The sequence below is a fragment of the Pagrus pagrus genome, assembly GCF_965226575.1.
Source record: "Pagrus pagrus genome assembly, chromosome: 5".
NCBI lineage: Eukaryota > Metazoa > Chordata > Actinopteri > Spariformes > Sparidae > Pagrus > Pagrus pagrus.
Window position 1 is genome coordinate 21577378 of NC_140189.1, and position 15568 is coordinate 21592945.

At 41.3% G+C, this 15568-nt stretch overlaps 2 protein-coding genes across 2 annotated transcripts; both read right to left on the reverse strand.

The window, feature by feature from the left end:
- Positions 1–74: 74 nt before the first annotated feature.
- sfxn1 (sideroflexin 1) lies at positions 75–10885 on the reverse strand. The gene is made up of 11 exons (XM_084353164.1): positions 10780–10885; positions 8257–8426; positions 8012–8182; positions 6766–6864; positions 6584–6659; positions 6144–6229; positions 5322–5449; positions 5126–5175; positions 4791–4840; positions 2921–2968; positions 75–2719 (listed from the first exon to the last, which is right to left on the reverse strand). Exons 2-11 carry the CDS (start codon positions 8418–8420, stop codon positions 2623–2625), a joined length of 969 nt encoding a protein of 322 aa, XP_084209290.1. The 5' UTR covers positions 8421–8426; positions 10780–10885; the 3' UTR covers positions 75–2622.
- Positions 10886–11891: 1006 nt separating this feature from the next.
- Positions 11892–15501, reverse strand: LOC311257696 (serine/threonine-protein phosphatase 2A catalytic subunit alpha isoform-like). Its single transcript, XM_084353514.1, has 7 exons — positions 15079–15501; positions 14413–14622; positions 14137–14310; positions 13966–14055; positions 13018–13179; positions 12786–12904; positions 11892–12679 (listed from the first exon to the last, which is right to left on the reverse strand). The coding sequence occupies exons 1-7, from the start codon at positions 15178–15180 to the stop codon at positions 12607–12609; spliced, it is 930 nt and encodes a 309-aa protein (XP_084209640.1). The 5' UTR covers positions 15181–15501; the 3' UTR covers positions 11892–12606.
- Between the last annotated feature and the right edge of the window lie 67 nt (positions 15502–15568).

Genomic DNA, 15568 nt, shown 5'->3' on the forward strand with positions numbered 1-15568 from the left:
ACTGTGTCCGGTTTGATCCAGAAGATGGCGCTGTGGAGCCATCAGCTGCACTGAAACATGCTGAACAGCAGACACAAGATTTCATCAACTTTATTTCATCCAGTTAGTCTAAACATCACATCACCCCAGTGTACCGCAAAACAATCAAATACAATTTTTGCTCATAGTATTCTTCTTTTTTTTTTTTTTTTAGAAAATATTCATTGTAATTAATGCAAACATTAAATGACTTATTCCTCTTGAGTTGATTTGTATCGCTTTGGCTGTAGTGACATTTGATTTGGTAGATTTGAAACTTGTGAACTCATTTATTAGGGAGTTAATTTAATTTGTTAGTTCTTATTAGATACAGTCAGAGGTTCAGGGACATATAATCAGAGATAATGTCTACCAAAGGGCAAGTTTAGTACTTCTCATCTTTTCTTATTCCCTCACTGAAAAGCATTATGAACAGGAAACTGAACAGATTTGACAAGTTCAAAAAAAACTGTGCAGCATTTGAATACAACATTGTGCTTTTCTGGACTAACACACCGCAAACAGCTGTAAGTGGAAAATGCTACATTCAGTTACCTCGAACACTAGAACAAACTTCACTTCAGACCAGCTAGGGAACGGCTCCAACTCCAACAAATCTCTCTGACGATCTAAAATAAAGTTACTTATACAGCAATATATGTAAGTAGATTTACAGTATATTAAACATTAAACACCTTACAGAAACTACACCATGGTGAGCAAAAAGATGCAATGAAGTCAAATCAAGTTTCACAAGCATTAATGATGTATTTAAAATTTAGAATGTAAACATCTCTATTGGACCAAATGATTAAACAAACACTGGCCCGTTAATACTTTCTTTTTTTAAGTTTACATTTGCTAAATACAACTTGAGTAAATCTTTTTTCACTCATCTCTGATTCTAAAAAATCTGGCATGTTGCTGTACAGTCTCTCTAATGCCATATTGGGCTTCACACAGTTAAATACAGTCTCTGTAAATGCGGCACACAGATGCCATCAACTCGCACAACAACAGGTCCACCTTTTGGATGAATGCCATCTGGTGTTGGGGCCACACAACACAGTTTACACCGGCCGTGTCCAAACACACCAGACGGGCATTATCATCTGAATACTGACTGCTTCAGGACTGGAGCAGATCAAAAAGTTGCAACATCAGAGTGCACCTGCTTTATCAGCTCAGGTAAGAGCTCTGTGATAGTGTGTACTAATAAAATCGCAAGTAACAACTAAGGTGTGTATATTGCTCATAAAATCTAATGAAACACTCAGCAGGGGGTTATTAACGATCCAAGACTTTCACAGAGAACTGTCCTTAAACTGAAAGTAATTCTGTGTGGTGCTACAGTGAATTGTGTAGTTGTTAGTTAGTCCACAGAGAAGGTTCATAATGTCATATTTTAAACACATATTGGTCAGATGGATCCTTCTGTATGTCACCCTTGCCTTGAAAAAACTATCTTGAGAATGTTTTGGGCATTTTTTCCCCAATACAGACACCTATATCTAACACATATATTTAAATATATATATATATATATTTATATATATATAAATCTACTATAAAACCTCAAAAACAAGAAGATAAAACAGCCATGAAATCTAAAATGTGTCACTTTGTGTGGAACGTCTCAGGATGCCACATTAAGGTACAGAAGAGAGATACAGAGATGTCTGTGTAAGGCATGAATGAGTCGTTGAATTTTGGCAGAGATCACAAAACCCTGGATTAACTACTGTAAATTCGAGAAAGTGACAACCAGTGTGAAGTTATCATTAATAACACTTTCTCACCACCATTCTGCTCTCCTGAGTAGCCTCGGGGTGTATTTTCTGTAAAATATGGGTTGAAGGAGGAGTGGTTTGTTCGCGCATGTTTGGCAAGCAGAATAAATAGTATGGTAACACCGGTTAGTAAGACATCAAATAGCACCGTGTTGGCCCATCAATGGTTGCCACCATCATAGCATCACATTTTGTAGGGTGGATCCCTGGAGAATCATTTTCAGATCAGTGATTGGATGTCAGTATGATGTCACATTTGGCAAAATGAACAGAATCAAAGTGAGTTAAAGTGAATCAAGAGTAGAGGTCGTAACCGTTGATGAGGTCTAAAGAGATCAGAGATCAGAGTAAAGATTTGGCAAATGCACTGCAGAGGTCAATGTGAAAATCTTATTAGAATCAATTATAACGCAGGTAAGAAATAAGATGACTGCCAACCTCCTAGGTAGTGTGAAAACAGTTCAGTGGCGACATATGATCGACAGTCACCTACTTATAAAAAAAATACTGCACAGAAATAAAACGTCCACTTAAAACATCCTTACACTGGCCTCTATTGTACTCTTCATCTGGCCCAGTCAGAGAAAATCTTCTCTAGCAGTTACGTTAAAATCAACAATCACATTGACAAAAGCAAACATCTCGTTACAAAGAGACTGACTGAGAGAGGGAGTCCTCTGATATCCGTCTTCAATGGTTGATATGAGGAGACACAAACTTAACTTTGGCACACAGAATGAGGAGGGCTGGCAGAGAGGCGAGGACTGAGCCTGCAGCTGTGCTATGGCAGTGTTTGGATGTGGGGGCTGCACGCTCATAGCCCTTTGTTGAAGTAGACCCTCTCCACACCGGGGTGGTTGGCCCGGATTTTCTCCTGCAGCTCCGGCTCCAGGCTGCTGACTGACCTAGAGCTGCAAGAGGGGGAGGAATGGGAGACATGAAGGGGTTAATGGGACAAACACATACACTGTAGGCGGCGTATTATGCAACTTTTCAGGCAGAAGAGAATTGTGCAAACTCTGCAGATACTCAACTAAGAAAAAGACAAGGTTCTGTGGCTCTGACTGACTGGGTACTGCTATCTCATTGTCAACTTTGAACGTTTCACTCACCTCTTCTGAGGGAACAATGCACAGCACAGTGGCGTGGCAAACACCAGGCTGTAAAAGAGAGACAGAAGATCTATGAAACATACAGACGGACGGTGCAGAGCTTCCTGTTCTGACGTCAGCTAACTGTCCAAACACACCCAATGTTCAAGAGAGAGGGTAAATTCAACTGTTCGGTCAGAGCAAGCTGTTTCATGTGTATGTGCTTTAAAACTGGTGTTGTGTTCGTCCAAGTCCTTGAAGGATATTATTATTATTGTGATATTGATTTTTCTGAAAAATCAGTCATCATATTGACTCGGAGTCTTCCACCACGCTAGCAGCTATGTTGGGCTGTAATTAGGCATGTTGGTGCTTGTCCATGTTCACCATAGTTGTTTAGAGTAGAGCCAGACCAATACCGACATTATCAGCCGATACTGGCCAATCACATATATATTGATATCAGCATATTTAATGCCCGATATGCACCGATGTGACAACTCTTGTTTTTAGAAATAATAATGCAGAAAAAGATGCTTGGGATAATTTATAATTATTCAATTTACTGTTTAATGCACTCGCACAACATGGCCACCCTCTGGATGAATGCCATCTGGTGTTGGGCCCACACAACACAGTTTACACCGGGCGTGTCCAAACACACCAGACGGGCATTATCATCTGAATACTGACTGCTTCAGGACTGGAGCAGATCAAAAAGTTGCAACATCAGAGTGCACCTGCTTTATCAGCTCAGGTAAGAGCTCTGTGATAGTGTGTACTAATGAAACCGCAAGTAACAACTAAGGTGTGTATATTGCTCATAAAATCTAATGAAACACTCAGCAGGGGGTTATTAACGATCCAAGACTTTCACAGAGAACTGTCCTACAACTCACCAGGCTGAGGTCAAAGTAATTCTGTGTGATGCTCCAGTGAATTGACGTGTAGTTGTAAGTCCACAGAGAAGGTTCATGTCATATTTTAAACACATATTGGTCAGATGGATCCTTCTGTATGTCACCCTTGCCTTGAAGAAACAATCTTGAGAATGTTTTTCGCATTTTATCCCAATACAGACACCTATATCTAACATAGTCTCCAACTGTATATATAAATCTACTATAAAACCTCAAAAACAATAAGATAAACCTGCCACGTAAATCTAAAAATGTGTGCAACATCTTAGGTGATGCTGCATTAAGGTACAGAAGAGAGATACCATACAAGTCTTTGTAAGGCATGAATGAGTTGTTGAATTCTGGCAGAGATCACAAAATCCTGAGTAAACTACTGTAAGGTATTAACAAGTGTCTCGGTTGGACAGCTGTGTGTGTGTGTGTGTGTGTGTGTGTGTGTGTGTGTGTGTGTGTGTGTGTGTGTGTGTGTGTGTGTGTGTGTGTGTGTGTTAGCTGGCAGGGTGTGCTGCTCCAACCACTGCTGACCTGCAGGAATGTTACACATGATTTTAATTTGGTCGTTCTGAGGTCACGGGAGGCAAAGTGGAGCCATCCACTTCAGCATCAGCAAAACACGAGGGAGGATATGTGGATAGTTTTCAGAGGATGACAGGACAGCTCTGCCCACTGATAAAGAATAGCACTTTTCTGTTAATGTAACTGAATTACTGAGGCCCTGAAGTCACACAAAAGCTGGCACTGAATTACAGTGGGATGGCCTCAGAGAGCTTCACGATATTATCTAGGGAACTAACACATCTAACAAACACATTCCTCTTAGGATACTTCACAATAACTTGAACAGCAACATTTAAAGTGACATAAATGTTGGGATTAATGACACCTCATATCCACGTAGTGTAAAACTAGGTTGAATTTTCAAAGGAATTCCACATGGCCGCTTATCAGGTGGACCATCTCTGACGACTCACCAGAATCCCACCAGGCCGACTTGAATAGGTGCACTCATCCATGGGAACTTCTGAAAAGACCAGGCAGAAAAAAACGAATGAGGGGGCACAAAAGCAGTGGAGAATTCCCATACGAGAGTGGCCTCATGTCCTCAGTGCTTTTCATGCGTCTGATGTGTGATTACTAAAAGAAAACTGAGTGGCAGACGCGGCGTGGGACACGAGGTTCCCTCCATTTAACTCAAACCTTTGCAGTATTTTTAATCTGTGATGATAAAGTTGAAATTATCGAGGTCGCTGCAGCAAATGCAGCCCTCTCTTACTGTACTTAAAGGATGAGTCAGATATATGCCTACCTTCAGAAAGGCCTTCTTCTCCAAATGGTTCATTAAAAATGGGGGGATAGCTGAAAAGAACATGTAAAAAATTTAGTTGGCGTAAACTTGCATTTGGATGTCTTTTTAATTAAATGACGCCACGAGCTGCCGTTGGTAAGTTAACGAACTTCACCTCAGGTGTCGATTTGGACTGATGATACAAAGACATTCATACCCATTCCTGGAGAAGCCATGAGGATTCTGGAGACGACGACCTGAAAGATGGCCTGCTGTGCAGCTTTTGTCGACTCTCCTAACCGGTTGTCATTCTCGTCTGTTATGGGAATGCCATGCTGAAGTTCTCTGAAGACAGGAAGGCAAAACTAAGTTAAATCAGAGGAAACTAACTGACCTGAGGAATGACCTTAAAGGGACAGTTCACTCCAAAATCAAAAATATTATATTATATTTTTATTCTTACCTGTAGTGCTATTTATCTACCTGGATTGTTTTGCGTAAATTGCTGAGTTGGAGATATCATCGGTAGAGATGTTTGCCTTCTCTGGAATATAATGGAACTAGATGACAGTCGGCATGATGTGCTCAAAACGCCAAAAAATACATCGAAAAACTCAGAAATGTCTCTTTCCTGAAATCATGACCCTGTTACTCAGGATAATCCACAGACCTTGTTGTGTCTCTCACCCATATTCTTCTCTTTTTTCTTCCTCCTTTTTGCCTCTGCAAATCAGCGCACAAACAACTTGGACTGCTTCATACCCGTGTCACATCTTGCGTGTGTGATCTTGTAATGTATGACCCCCTGTTGTGTGGCCAAGCCATTGGCTAGCCTCTTATCAAAACAATCTTGTTGGCCAAATAGCACTACGGCTAAGAGGAAAAACACATATTTCTCATTTTTGGGTGAAGTGCCCCTTCTGAAAGTCTGTGTTTCTAGGGACATTTTCACCATGAGTGTCTAGTCTTCTCAAGGTCAAAGCCATCGTCTATTGTCAAAATACTTAAAAACAATGATGTACTTTGAGTGCCGCCTTACCTTTGTCTCATCAGCGGGATGTTGATACAGTTAGCAGCAGCTACAGCAGCAAAAGGAACAAACCGTCCAATCAGGGGGGAGATGTGCTACAGCAGGACAGAGGAGCCATAAAAACAGGAGGGAAGAAATTAATCACTTGGCTTTGCCGTACCCTGACAACACAGCCAATGTGACCTCTCAGACTAGTGGAGGTCTGAGGTTACTGCAGCTTATATTTCCGATAAAAGAAGGCTTTTCTACCATACATCAGGACGCTTAACACAAAGTCTTTATTATACCTGTCAGGACAACATGCTGATACCAGGGCATGGCCCTGTACATAATACAGCTCTTCTGTCACAGAGACCATTTGTGCATGGCTAACTTCATGTCAGCACCCCCATGAGGATGAGGTCGATACAGTAAAATGAGATGTAGAATGGGGTTAGATGAACCGATACCTTTGTTAGTGCATTTAGTCCTAGAGCGGTGGCAACTGCCCCTGTGGTGGCAGACACATAAGCTGTGCCAAGCTGACTGCAAACAAAAGAGGCACCGGTCATGTCATGTAAAAAAAACTGTGCAACTGTTGAATTAAAGGGTTAATAATATGAGCCTGTGTCTGTGCCAAGGTGTGTCTTACCTGACTGTGATTGGAGCATCGCCACTCCTGTTGGTGTAGTTGACTATTGCATTGAAGGACTGATTGATCCACTGCCAGAACAAAATGGCTGGAGTTGTTCTACAAGATTGCAAACAAAGGCACGATAAGCATGGACATGCAGAGGTTCCACAGAAGAACTATTTTATCAGCTTTACGATAAAGAGTTTAAATGAGACATATGCTCATTTTCAGATTCAACATTTCATTTTAGGTTACTACTAAAATAGGTTTAAATGCATTAATGCTAAAAATCAATCAGTTTTCTCGTACTGTCCAGTGCTGCAGCTCTGTATTCCCCCTCTGTCTGGAACGCTCTGTTTTAGCTCCTGTCTCTTTAAGAACCCCCCTCCTGAATACCCAGTCTGCTCTGATTGGTCAGCTCACACACACCTGAGCCAGCACCGCTAACAGCAACAGAGCAGCTGTGCTAAATCAATTCTTACATGACAAACAAGCTGCTAGGCATACATTATGCAAATGTATGACATGATGACGTAGTGTGATGTCACAAAGTCACGGAATTAAAGGTGAGACTACTGACGAGGTGTTTCAGGAGCAGTGTTTTCTGTCGGAGAGAGGAGCTTCCGTTGGTGCGAACTTTTGACCTTTTTAACCTTTAAGATCTTTTATATGCACAATAACCAATAAAACACTGAAGGAAAGGATAAAAATAAAAAAGCAAAACAAGTCTCCTTTAAATGATTAAAAATATGGGTTGCTAGGCTGAAACAAATAGTTTCCTTTCCAGATGTCCTTTAGTAATACATAAAAATGCAAAAGTCTATTTTATTACCTTTATTATTGCGTGTTTTGTTATTTGGTGAATTTTTCCAAATTATGTTATATACATTTCTATTGTTTTTTCTTTTTCTTTTTGTTTGTTTCTGTAATGGAGGAGGGGGTCCGTTGTATCAGCTTGATGACCTCTCCTTGACCTCTGTTATTTTTTTAATCATCTGATTTTATCAAATCTTATGAATGTAGAAATAAAAAAATAAAAAAAGGTTAAGTTATTAATAACAGCTCTACTTTTCATTGAATTCAAGTGTCCCAGTTAAGTGTGACAGAGAGTGAGGACCCTGAAACTGAAGCAGCACCTTTGTTTTTCCAACTGTGAAACGTCTTCTGTGAAAAACGCCTGTAATGATAATAGTTTCACACCAGTAGTAGCGCATGGAGTTCAATTTATAGTCTCAATCTGGTAATAAAACCTTCAAGGTCTTACTTGTAAAACGACATCATGCATCCAGTGATCGTCATGTTCATTGGGACCTGCGCTGACATGCGACCAATCAGGATCATCTTCTCACCGGTGTCGGGATGGAAAGCAGAGTCAAAGACATACTTGGCTTTCCACAGTTCATCTTCTGTCAGTCCAGGAGAGACTACGCCTTGTCTAAGAGAAAGCAAAAGTAGCATTCAAACAAACTCATAAGAGAATGTACATTCTGTTACCTGCTTTTGGTTTACCTGTAGTCGGTGATGATTTTGTGTGCATGATCTAGTTGTTCGTCGGTGAGGAGGATGTTCCTGGGGTCTGTGACGGTGAAGAAATGTTTAGCCCGCCCTACGAATGTGCTCTGGTCCCACCGGGGCTCCTTGATGTTTATGGAAGTGGATAGCTCTGCTGCCATGTTTATCTGGGGAAAGAAAAGTGTTACAAAAATCACATCAGGTGTTTATCAGTGCACACGAGTAAGTAGGAAAGATGCTTCAAGGTTCAGGGACTTTCAGTCGCCTTATTCTGCAGTAAATAAATGGAAACAGGAACAGCACTGCTAAATTCAAGCTGTACAAGAGCATTAATATCTGAGTGTTAGTTATCTAGAGGCAGGATTCTGATACAACCATACATTATTATTGCAATATACAACTATACAAGAAGTAATAGATTTGTTTTTGATTGATATATTACAGAAGCATAGTTCTGTACCCTAAAAAATTATTTAAAAACCTTCCAAGGAACCCGAGCGTTTCACCTTTCACTCACTCGTCGGATGGTGGGAATTATTAGAGAGTGACACATCAGAGGCCCTGACTGACAGCCAGTGTGAAGGAGGATAACAAGGAGGAAATCGCTTTCATCTGCAGAGCAGATCACCTCATTTTTAATTTTGTGATGACTGGTTTAAATGTGTTTGTTGCTGTTTTTATGTCATTTATAATGTTTCAAATGAATTCTTGAATCATTTTGTCAATAGTTAATTCATAGTTTGTCCATTTTTGGTACTAGTAGATAAAAATAAACATCTACAGAGTGGTTGGATAACACATGTTATAGAGGCTATTTTGCAAGGATATGACGTATGTTGGAGTATGTCTGGAGATTTTGGCTGTCCCTTTGGTGCTCCAAAAAAGTCTGAAAACCACTGCTCTAGATTGTGTTTCACATGGCTGCGTTTCACTGGGTTGATACCGACTGATAGTGTTGCAGGATTCCTGGGCCCTGCTCCAGCCCTCACCCCGGGACTTACAGCCCTTCACTTCTTGTTGCCTTTTGCACACACAAGTCGCAGGAGGAGGGCTCCTGAAAATAAAGCCCCCCTTTTCTGGACTGCCATGCTGCTTATTCAGCATATAGTTTCCATGGTGATGGCTGACCTGACACAAGGGTTGTGAGGCACTAAACAGCAAAGCCCCATTATGGGCACACACCAACCCCCAAACGGTGGCTGAACAGCAGCGTGTGAACAAAGCTGAACAAAGTATTTATTATTTTCAACCATTAAATAGAAAACTGCATCAGGGCACAGTGAGCAAAGCACAAGCTGATCCAATGTTAGGTTTAATACTCATCCATAAATCACCACCACTTGTTCATTCAAACTTTATGCATTTATGATTTCACAACCCCAAAAACCAGATAAGACTGGCTTGCACTGAATAGACCCTGCACTATTAAAAAACATCCGCTTTGTGGATGTGCATGCAGCATGCTCTTTCTCTCCTGTGTGTGGCTCCATGTAGCCCAGTCTGATCTGGTTTTTAACCGTTTGCTCCACATGAACTACTGGGAGACACCAATGTCAACGCAAGGACCCGCAGCAGCAGCAGCAGCAGCAGTATGATGAAACTCCACCTGAAATTGCACCAAAGATGGCTGCGGGATTGACAAGAAAACAAGAAGAGAAAAAAAAGAAGTGTCTTATTTGCCGGCGGCGTGCTGTCTCTTTAAATTGAATTAAACTCCACGGGGCTCTCACGAGATGACAACAAAACACCCCCTTTCTTCTCTGAGCTTCTCCAATAAATCACCAAATCACTGTAGGAGCTGATGTGAACAGTGGTTGCAGTCCACGTCCTGTTATGAAACCCTGTTAATTAATAGCATTAATTTGGTGTGAAACTAAGGTGATATCAGAGGACTGAACTTTGGACTGACACGGCCTCTGATCTATCAACCCTCATCTGCCTCTGCCCCTCACTCCCAGCCAATCAAAGGCGGCCTGCATGGCTACACATTAACCTGAAATTCACAACATCTCCCCACCATCTCATTTATATTAAATATATAACGCAGCAGCATCTAACTGGAGATCTTTAAACCTCCATTTCCTGTCAATAAGACACGCACAAAAAAGCTGCTGTCTGTCAGTGGTCGCAGGATAAACACGCTCTGTGACTGGATACGGTTAATTGTTCAACCCGACGTAGACCAGTCAAATCTGGACTGTGACTGGAGGTGTTTTCAGCATCTGAGCAGAGCGATCAGACCCTTACCAAACAATAAAAACCCAAGTATCGTCATTTTTAAACGACTAATTAGACACATCTGTCCGGCACGATAATTGTCCAGCTGTGCGCCCCAGATTCAACTAGTATCAGCCTGCCACATCCACACATCCAGCCAGCAGGCTCTCTGCAGGAGGAGCCGTCTAAATGGCACTCTCCTCACACACACACACACACACACACACGCACGCACACACACTGATCGCTGCTCCTCTCTGAGTCTCGATGGATCCATTTAAAAGACACGGACAGGTTACTTACTGCACTGTGGTCTCCGGCGGTCCGCAAGAGGTGTCCCTGAAAGGCTGCAGCCAGCTAATTTTACATGCAGCAGTGTCAGCACAGCCGCACAGCACGCGGAGGACCATCCGCCAGCGTTAGGAAGCTCCCCTACAAAATAAAAGTCCTGCCTCAAAGCACTCACCCACCACTGGGGAAGAGTAGAGACGCGCTGATAGGCAACAAACGGGAGAACAGCTCCGAATAAGCATCATGTTTTTCTACTTTTCTGTAAAATAGTAAAACATTTGGGTAAAAATCAGAGGAGAAAAATGACGTTTATTTTCAAGGCGCTTGAAATGATGCTTTTATTTTTTAGGAGCGAGCTGCGCACTACTTCCGGTAATGCTCTGACATTTTCGCCGCGTTGATCCACAGGCAGTAAATCATTAATAACTGGTAAAACTTTCTATCTCCACATGTACACCAGTATAATATTTACAGGGCAAAACTGGTGTCCTGGTGTACAAGTAAGTGTCCCTTTAAACAAACAAAGCATTCTTTGATTTACAATCATAGAACAAAATACAATTAAAGGCAAAATGAGTCCCCTATGGCTTCCTTTCATTTTCAAACTCATAATGCCTCTAATGAGAATAAAAAACACGAGGCCTGTCAGAGTTGATCATCAGCACTTGTTTCTGGGTGTTTGTGTCCATCTAGTGGTGACCGGTGAGAGAGAAGAAAGTCACAAACTGTACCGAAAGGAAACTGGACTGGCACTCAATAGAGCGCATACCTCTGTCAAGACATCAGCCTTTATCTGCATCAAACTCTACTCAGTCATCGATAGAATTAACCTTAATACGTCTGATCTCAAGATCCAAAAGCATGGATGTTGAAGTACATCGAGATCCATGCTTTATTCCCCGAGAATTTAAGGAAAATGTCGAAAAATTCCCTCTTGCAATGTTATAGAAGGTGAGAAAAAAGATTCCTGGATTCATCCCGTTATCTGGCTCCAGGCCAAAGTCTAATCTGGGCCGAGACCCATCCTCAATCCAAGTTTCATGGAAATCAATTCAGTAGTTTTTTGTGTAATCAAAACAAACAGACATGGGTGAAAACATAACCTCCTTGACGGAGGGAATAAATGACGAAGAAACTTCAGTCTTTATTTCTTATAGCTGTGGCTGCAAAACATTAAGTTATATTATTTTTTTTTCCTTTTTACAATTGATGTCATTTGTACCAATATTGCCTACTTAAATGAATTACATTAACTCCCATAAGAGACAGCAGAGCAGAGAGAGAGCTACTTACACTGTAACAGGGTATAAAAAGAACACAGTCTGTCAGTGCCATGTGATAAAAATCAAATACAAAAGTGCAAAGAGAACAGATTCATATCCGACGTCTAACCCTATCATCTCACTTCACAAAATAAACTGCTGCGCTTCATTACAAAAAAGGAAAAAAAAAAAAAAAAAGAGTTCACATTAGAGTTACTGCAACTTTTGATTTGAGGCCATGCCAAGTGAAAGATGCAGCTTACATACTGTATATGGTAACACACTCTGGTCATCATGAACAGCCTGACACAAAGATTACTTACATTTAGTTTCTCAGCATTATTTTATTCATGTTTCCTGACAAACCAGCAGGTATTGTGACAGTATTGTTCATAGTAGCAATCATTTCTAGCAATAAAAACATCATGCACAGATAGGATAAAGTTGAAAGGACGGTGGTCTTTAGCTGTGATGTGATAGTTTCTATTTCACTGTGATTATGGCACACATTTTTTTTGGTCCATGGGGTTATGAATACTTCTTTTCTCAAGCCACTGTGTAGCCTCACCAGTGATCTTTACAGGAAATAGTCTGGTGTACGCCTCGTCACGTGGGGCTCTCCTCTGCGTGGTGCAGGGTCAAACTGTAGGCTAGAGTAAACAAAAGGGCAGGACTCCTCATCATTTACATTTTGAAAATTATTCACAGACAGAGCCAAAGGTCCACACAAAAAATAGATGATTAAACTTTACTTACAAGGAGTATTTCAATGTGTCATCAAGTTCCATGATTGCTGCCTGGTTTCCACACCGATAGCAATAGTTTGGTGCGCTGAAGATCGTCACTACATTGCGGTCGTGGCACCAATTGTAACCCTAGTTCAGGACATTCAATTATTATAAAATCACAACATGTAATGTCAAAGCTGCATCTGCAGTGTCTCCAAGGAAACAGCAGAAGTGTGAGTGGATAAAAAAGGTTAAAGTACCTCCATCACCAGCTGGTGGGCTCTTGAAACCAAAGTTAGGCCATTTGCATGGTTGAAAGTCTCGGAGATGTCCTGCCCGAAGGTGTAACCAGCACCACGGGGTGAGATTCCCCAGCCGCCGCGATCATCTGGGTCTGACCATAACAAGTCACACATTGGACCCTGAAACATGGAGAAAACATTGGTGTTGTTTCATCTGTTGGACATGCAAACACAAAATCCAACATGTAGAGCTACAGCTTTAGGATACCGTAAAGTTACTGTAAGACTTTGATAGGAATGCAATAATCAATCTGTTGATTATTTTCTGAATTTAATTCTTGATCTATGAAATGTCATGAAATTGTGAAAAATGTCAGTTTTCTAATGCTCAAGTTGACGTATTCAATAGTTCAGTATCATTGAACACAAAGAAAAACAGATATTATTATAATATTCACATTTGAAAAGCTAGAACCAGTTCATTTTTGGCGTTTTCGCTTAAAGCCCATCTTATATGATCAATGTGCTCAATTATTATTATTGTCGCTGATTTATTTTCTTTGGATAGACTAAATGATTCATCGACTTATTGTTTCAGCTATAAAACTTGATGATAAATGTACATGTTAAGCAGATTATGTTTAATATTGTAAAATAGTTTAGAGCATCTTTGCAGCTACACGCATGATTATCCTCTTAAATATTTAAACATCCATATGTTATGAAAGTAAATGACAGAATAATGTAATCACCCCGAAGGTCCTGAAAGAGAAGTTGCTCTAATGTCAAATCTAAACTTAGTTCAGTTCAGTTTATTTATGAAGGAACAGTGCAATTTAATAAAACACTTGATAACGCAAGAGCAAAAAAATACCAGAATTAAGCATAATGCTATTTTTCACCTGTAGTTATTTGGCCAAAGTGTTAAAAAGTCTTCCTAAAAAACAACAAATTTACTGAATTTACCTCATGAGGAACCTCCTGCAGGCGATCCAGCGCTCTGATGTGTTCCAGTGTGTCTATTGAAGGGGACAATCCTCCATGGAGGCAGAAAATCTTACAGAAAAAAAGAGAAATTAAATGACGGACTACCTATATCTTTAATGTCCCGTGCCACATCTGCTTACGCAACCTTACCTGGTTATCTACCAGTGCGGTGAGGGGCAGATAGTCAAACAGATCTGTGAAGTACTTCCAAACATTGGCATTTCCATATTTCCTTAAGCACTCGTCGTAGAAGCCGTACACCTGTGTGATCTGTCTGCTCTCGTGGTTCCCTCTGAGAATTGTGATTCGTTCACGAAATCTTACCTACAAAGAAACGTGAGAAACTCAGCCATGAACATTATCTTTTTCATACATACTTATATTATACATCACAGCATCAGTGGCAATTTGTTTTTTTTATTTTACCTTAAGAGAAACCAGGAGAGTAACTGTCTCCACAGAGTAGTAGCCTCTGTCAACATAGTCTCCCATGAAGAGGTAGTTTGTGTCTGGAGACTTCCCCCCAATCTTAAACAGCTCCATCAGGTCGTGAAACTGACCATGGACATCTCCACAGACTGTCACCGGACACCTCACCTCCTGCACATTGGACTCTTTTGTCAGGATTTCCTTGGCCTTAATTGGAAAATCAAAGAAAAAAAAACACACATGATGATGTTGCTTAATAGACACAGAGTATGGTGCAGTGTAGGAGTACAAAATGGGCACGTTTTTTTCCCCCCAAGCCTTGTTAAAGAGGAAACACATAAACACTGAATATTCATCCTTGTTACATTCAGTGGAAGCTGCAGCAGAGTATCATACTGTTATGGTACCAGTGCACTCCAGTGGTGAAGAGGCACCAGGAGTGGGCGTAGCTAGGGAAAACATATTTGCAGCCATGCCCCTCCATCTTCTTGACGAGTGGTTTCCCACAGCAATGTACTGCATGCAGCAGCAGCAGCCAAATGGTGTGCTCCACAGCAAGGCCACATGCATTAGCTGACGTTAGTCCCGTTCAGGAGGTGTAACAGATAACGGTCCGCTAGCATTATGGAGAGCTAATGACTAACGGCTCTGCGCAAACCTTACCTTCTCACACAGGACTTTGACCTGATTCTCTGACAGCTGTTTGCACTCATTCAGTTGTTCAATCCATCCGTCCAACTCCTTAGTAAATGACTTGTCGTCCATGGCTGGTTTGCTGTCAGCTAGCGAGCCGACTAGCTTTAGAAATCCTGGGGAAAACCTCTCGCTGTGTTGCTAACGTTTCGACGGCCCCGGATACGTTTCGTCCTCGCAGGCTCCCCTGGTCATTCGCAGCTTGTATGTGCGCGTGTGTGTTTTTCTGTGTGTGCGCTCCGCGAGAACGAATGCGTCAACGGCTGTGCGTCCCTGCAGGTCGGTAGGGACTAAACTGTTTTAGTTCACATCGTACAGAGATCATGTACTGCTCCGTGTTGAACGACCAAGGTGACCCGGTAATGTCGCAAAGCCTAATAAAACTCACGTTATCTCGGAGATATTACGGACCCAACCCTGCCAACGGTGGTCCAAAGCGAGGCTGAGCAACAAATCATGT

Coding starts and splice junctions, on each gene's coding strand:
- sfxn1 (XM_084353164.1), bottom strand. CDS start 8,420: ATGGCAGCAGAGCTATCCACTTCCATAAACATCAAGGAGCCCCGGTGG. Junction 5,450..6,143: donor ATCCCGCTGATGAGACAAAG/GTAAGGCGGCAC, acceptor TCCTGTCTTCAG/AGAACTTCAGCATGGCATTC. Junction 2,969..4,790: donor GTCGGCCTGGTGGGATTCTG/GTGAGTCGTCAG, acceptor TCTCTTTTACAG/CCTGGTGTTTGCCACGCCAC.
- LOC311257696 (XM_084353514.1), bottom strand. CDS start 15,180: ATGGACGACAAGTCATTTACTAAGGAGTTGGACGGATGGATTGAACAA. Junction 14,623..15,078: donor TCAAAGTCCTGTGTGAGAAG/GTAAGGTTTGCG, acceptor TTTCCAATTAAG/GCCAAGGAAATCCTGACAAA. Junction 14,056..14,136: donor CCGCACTGGTAGATAACCAG/GTAAGGTTGCGT, acceptor TTTTTCTGTAAG/ATTTTCTGCCTCCATGGAGG.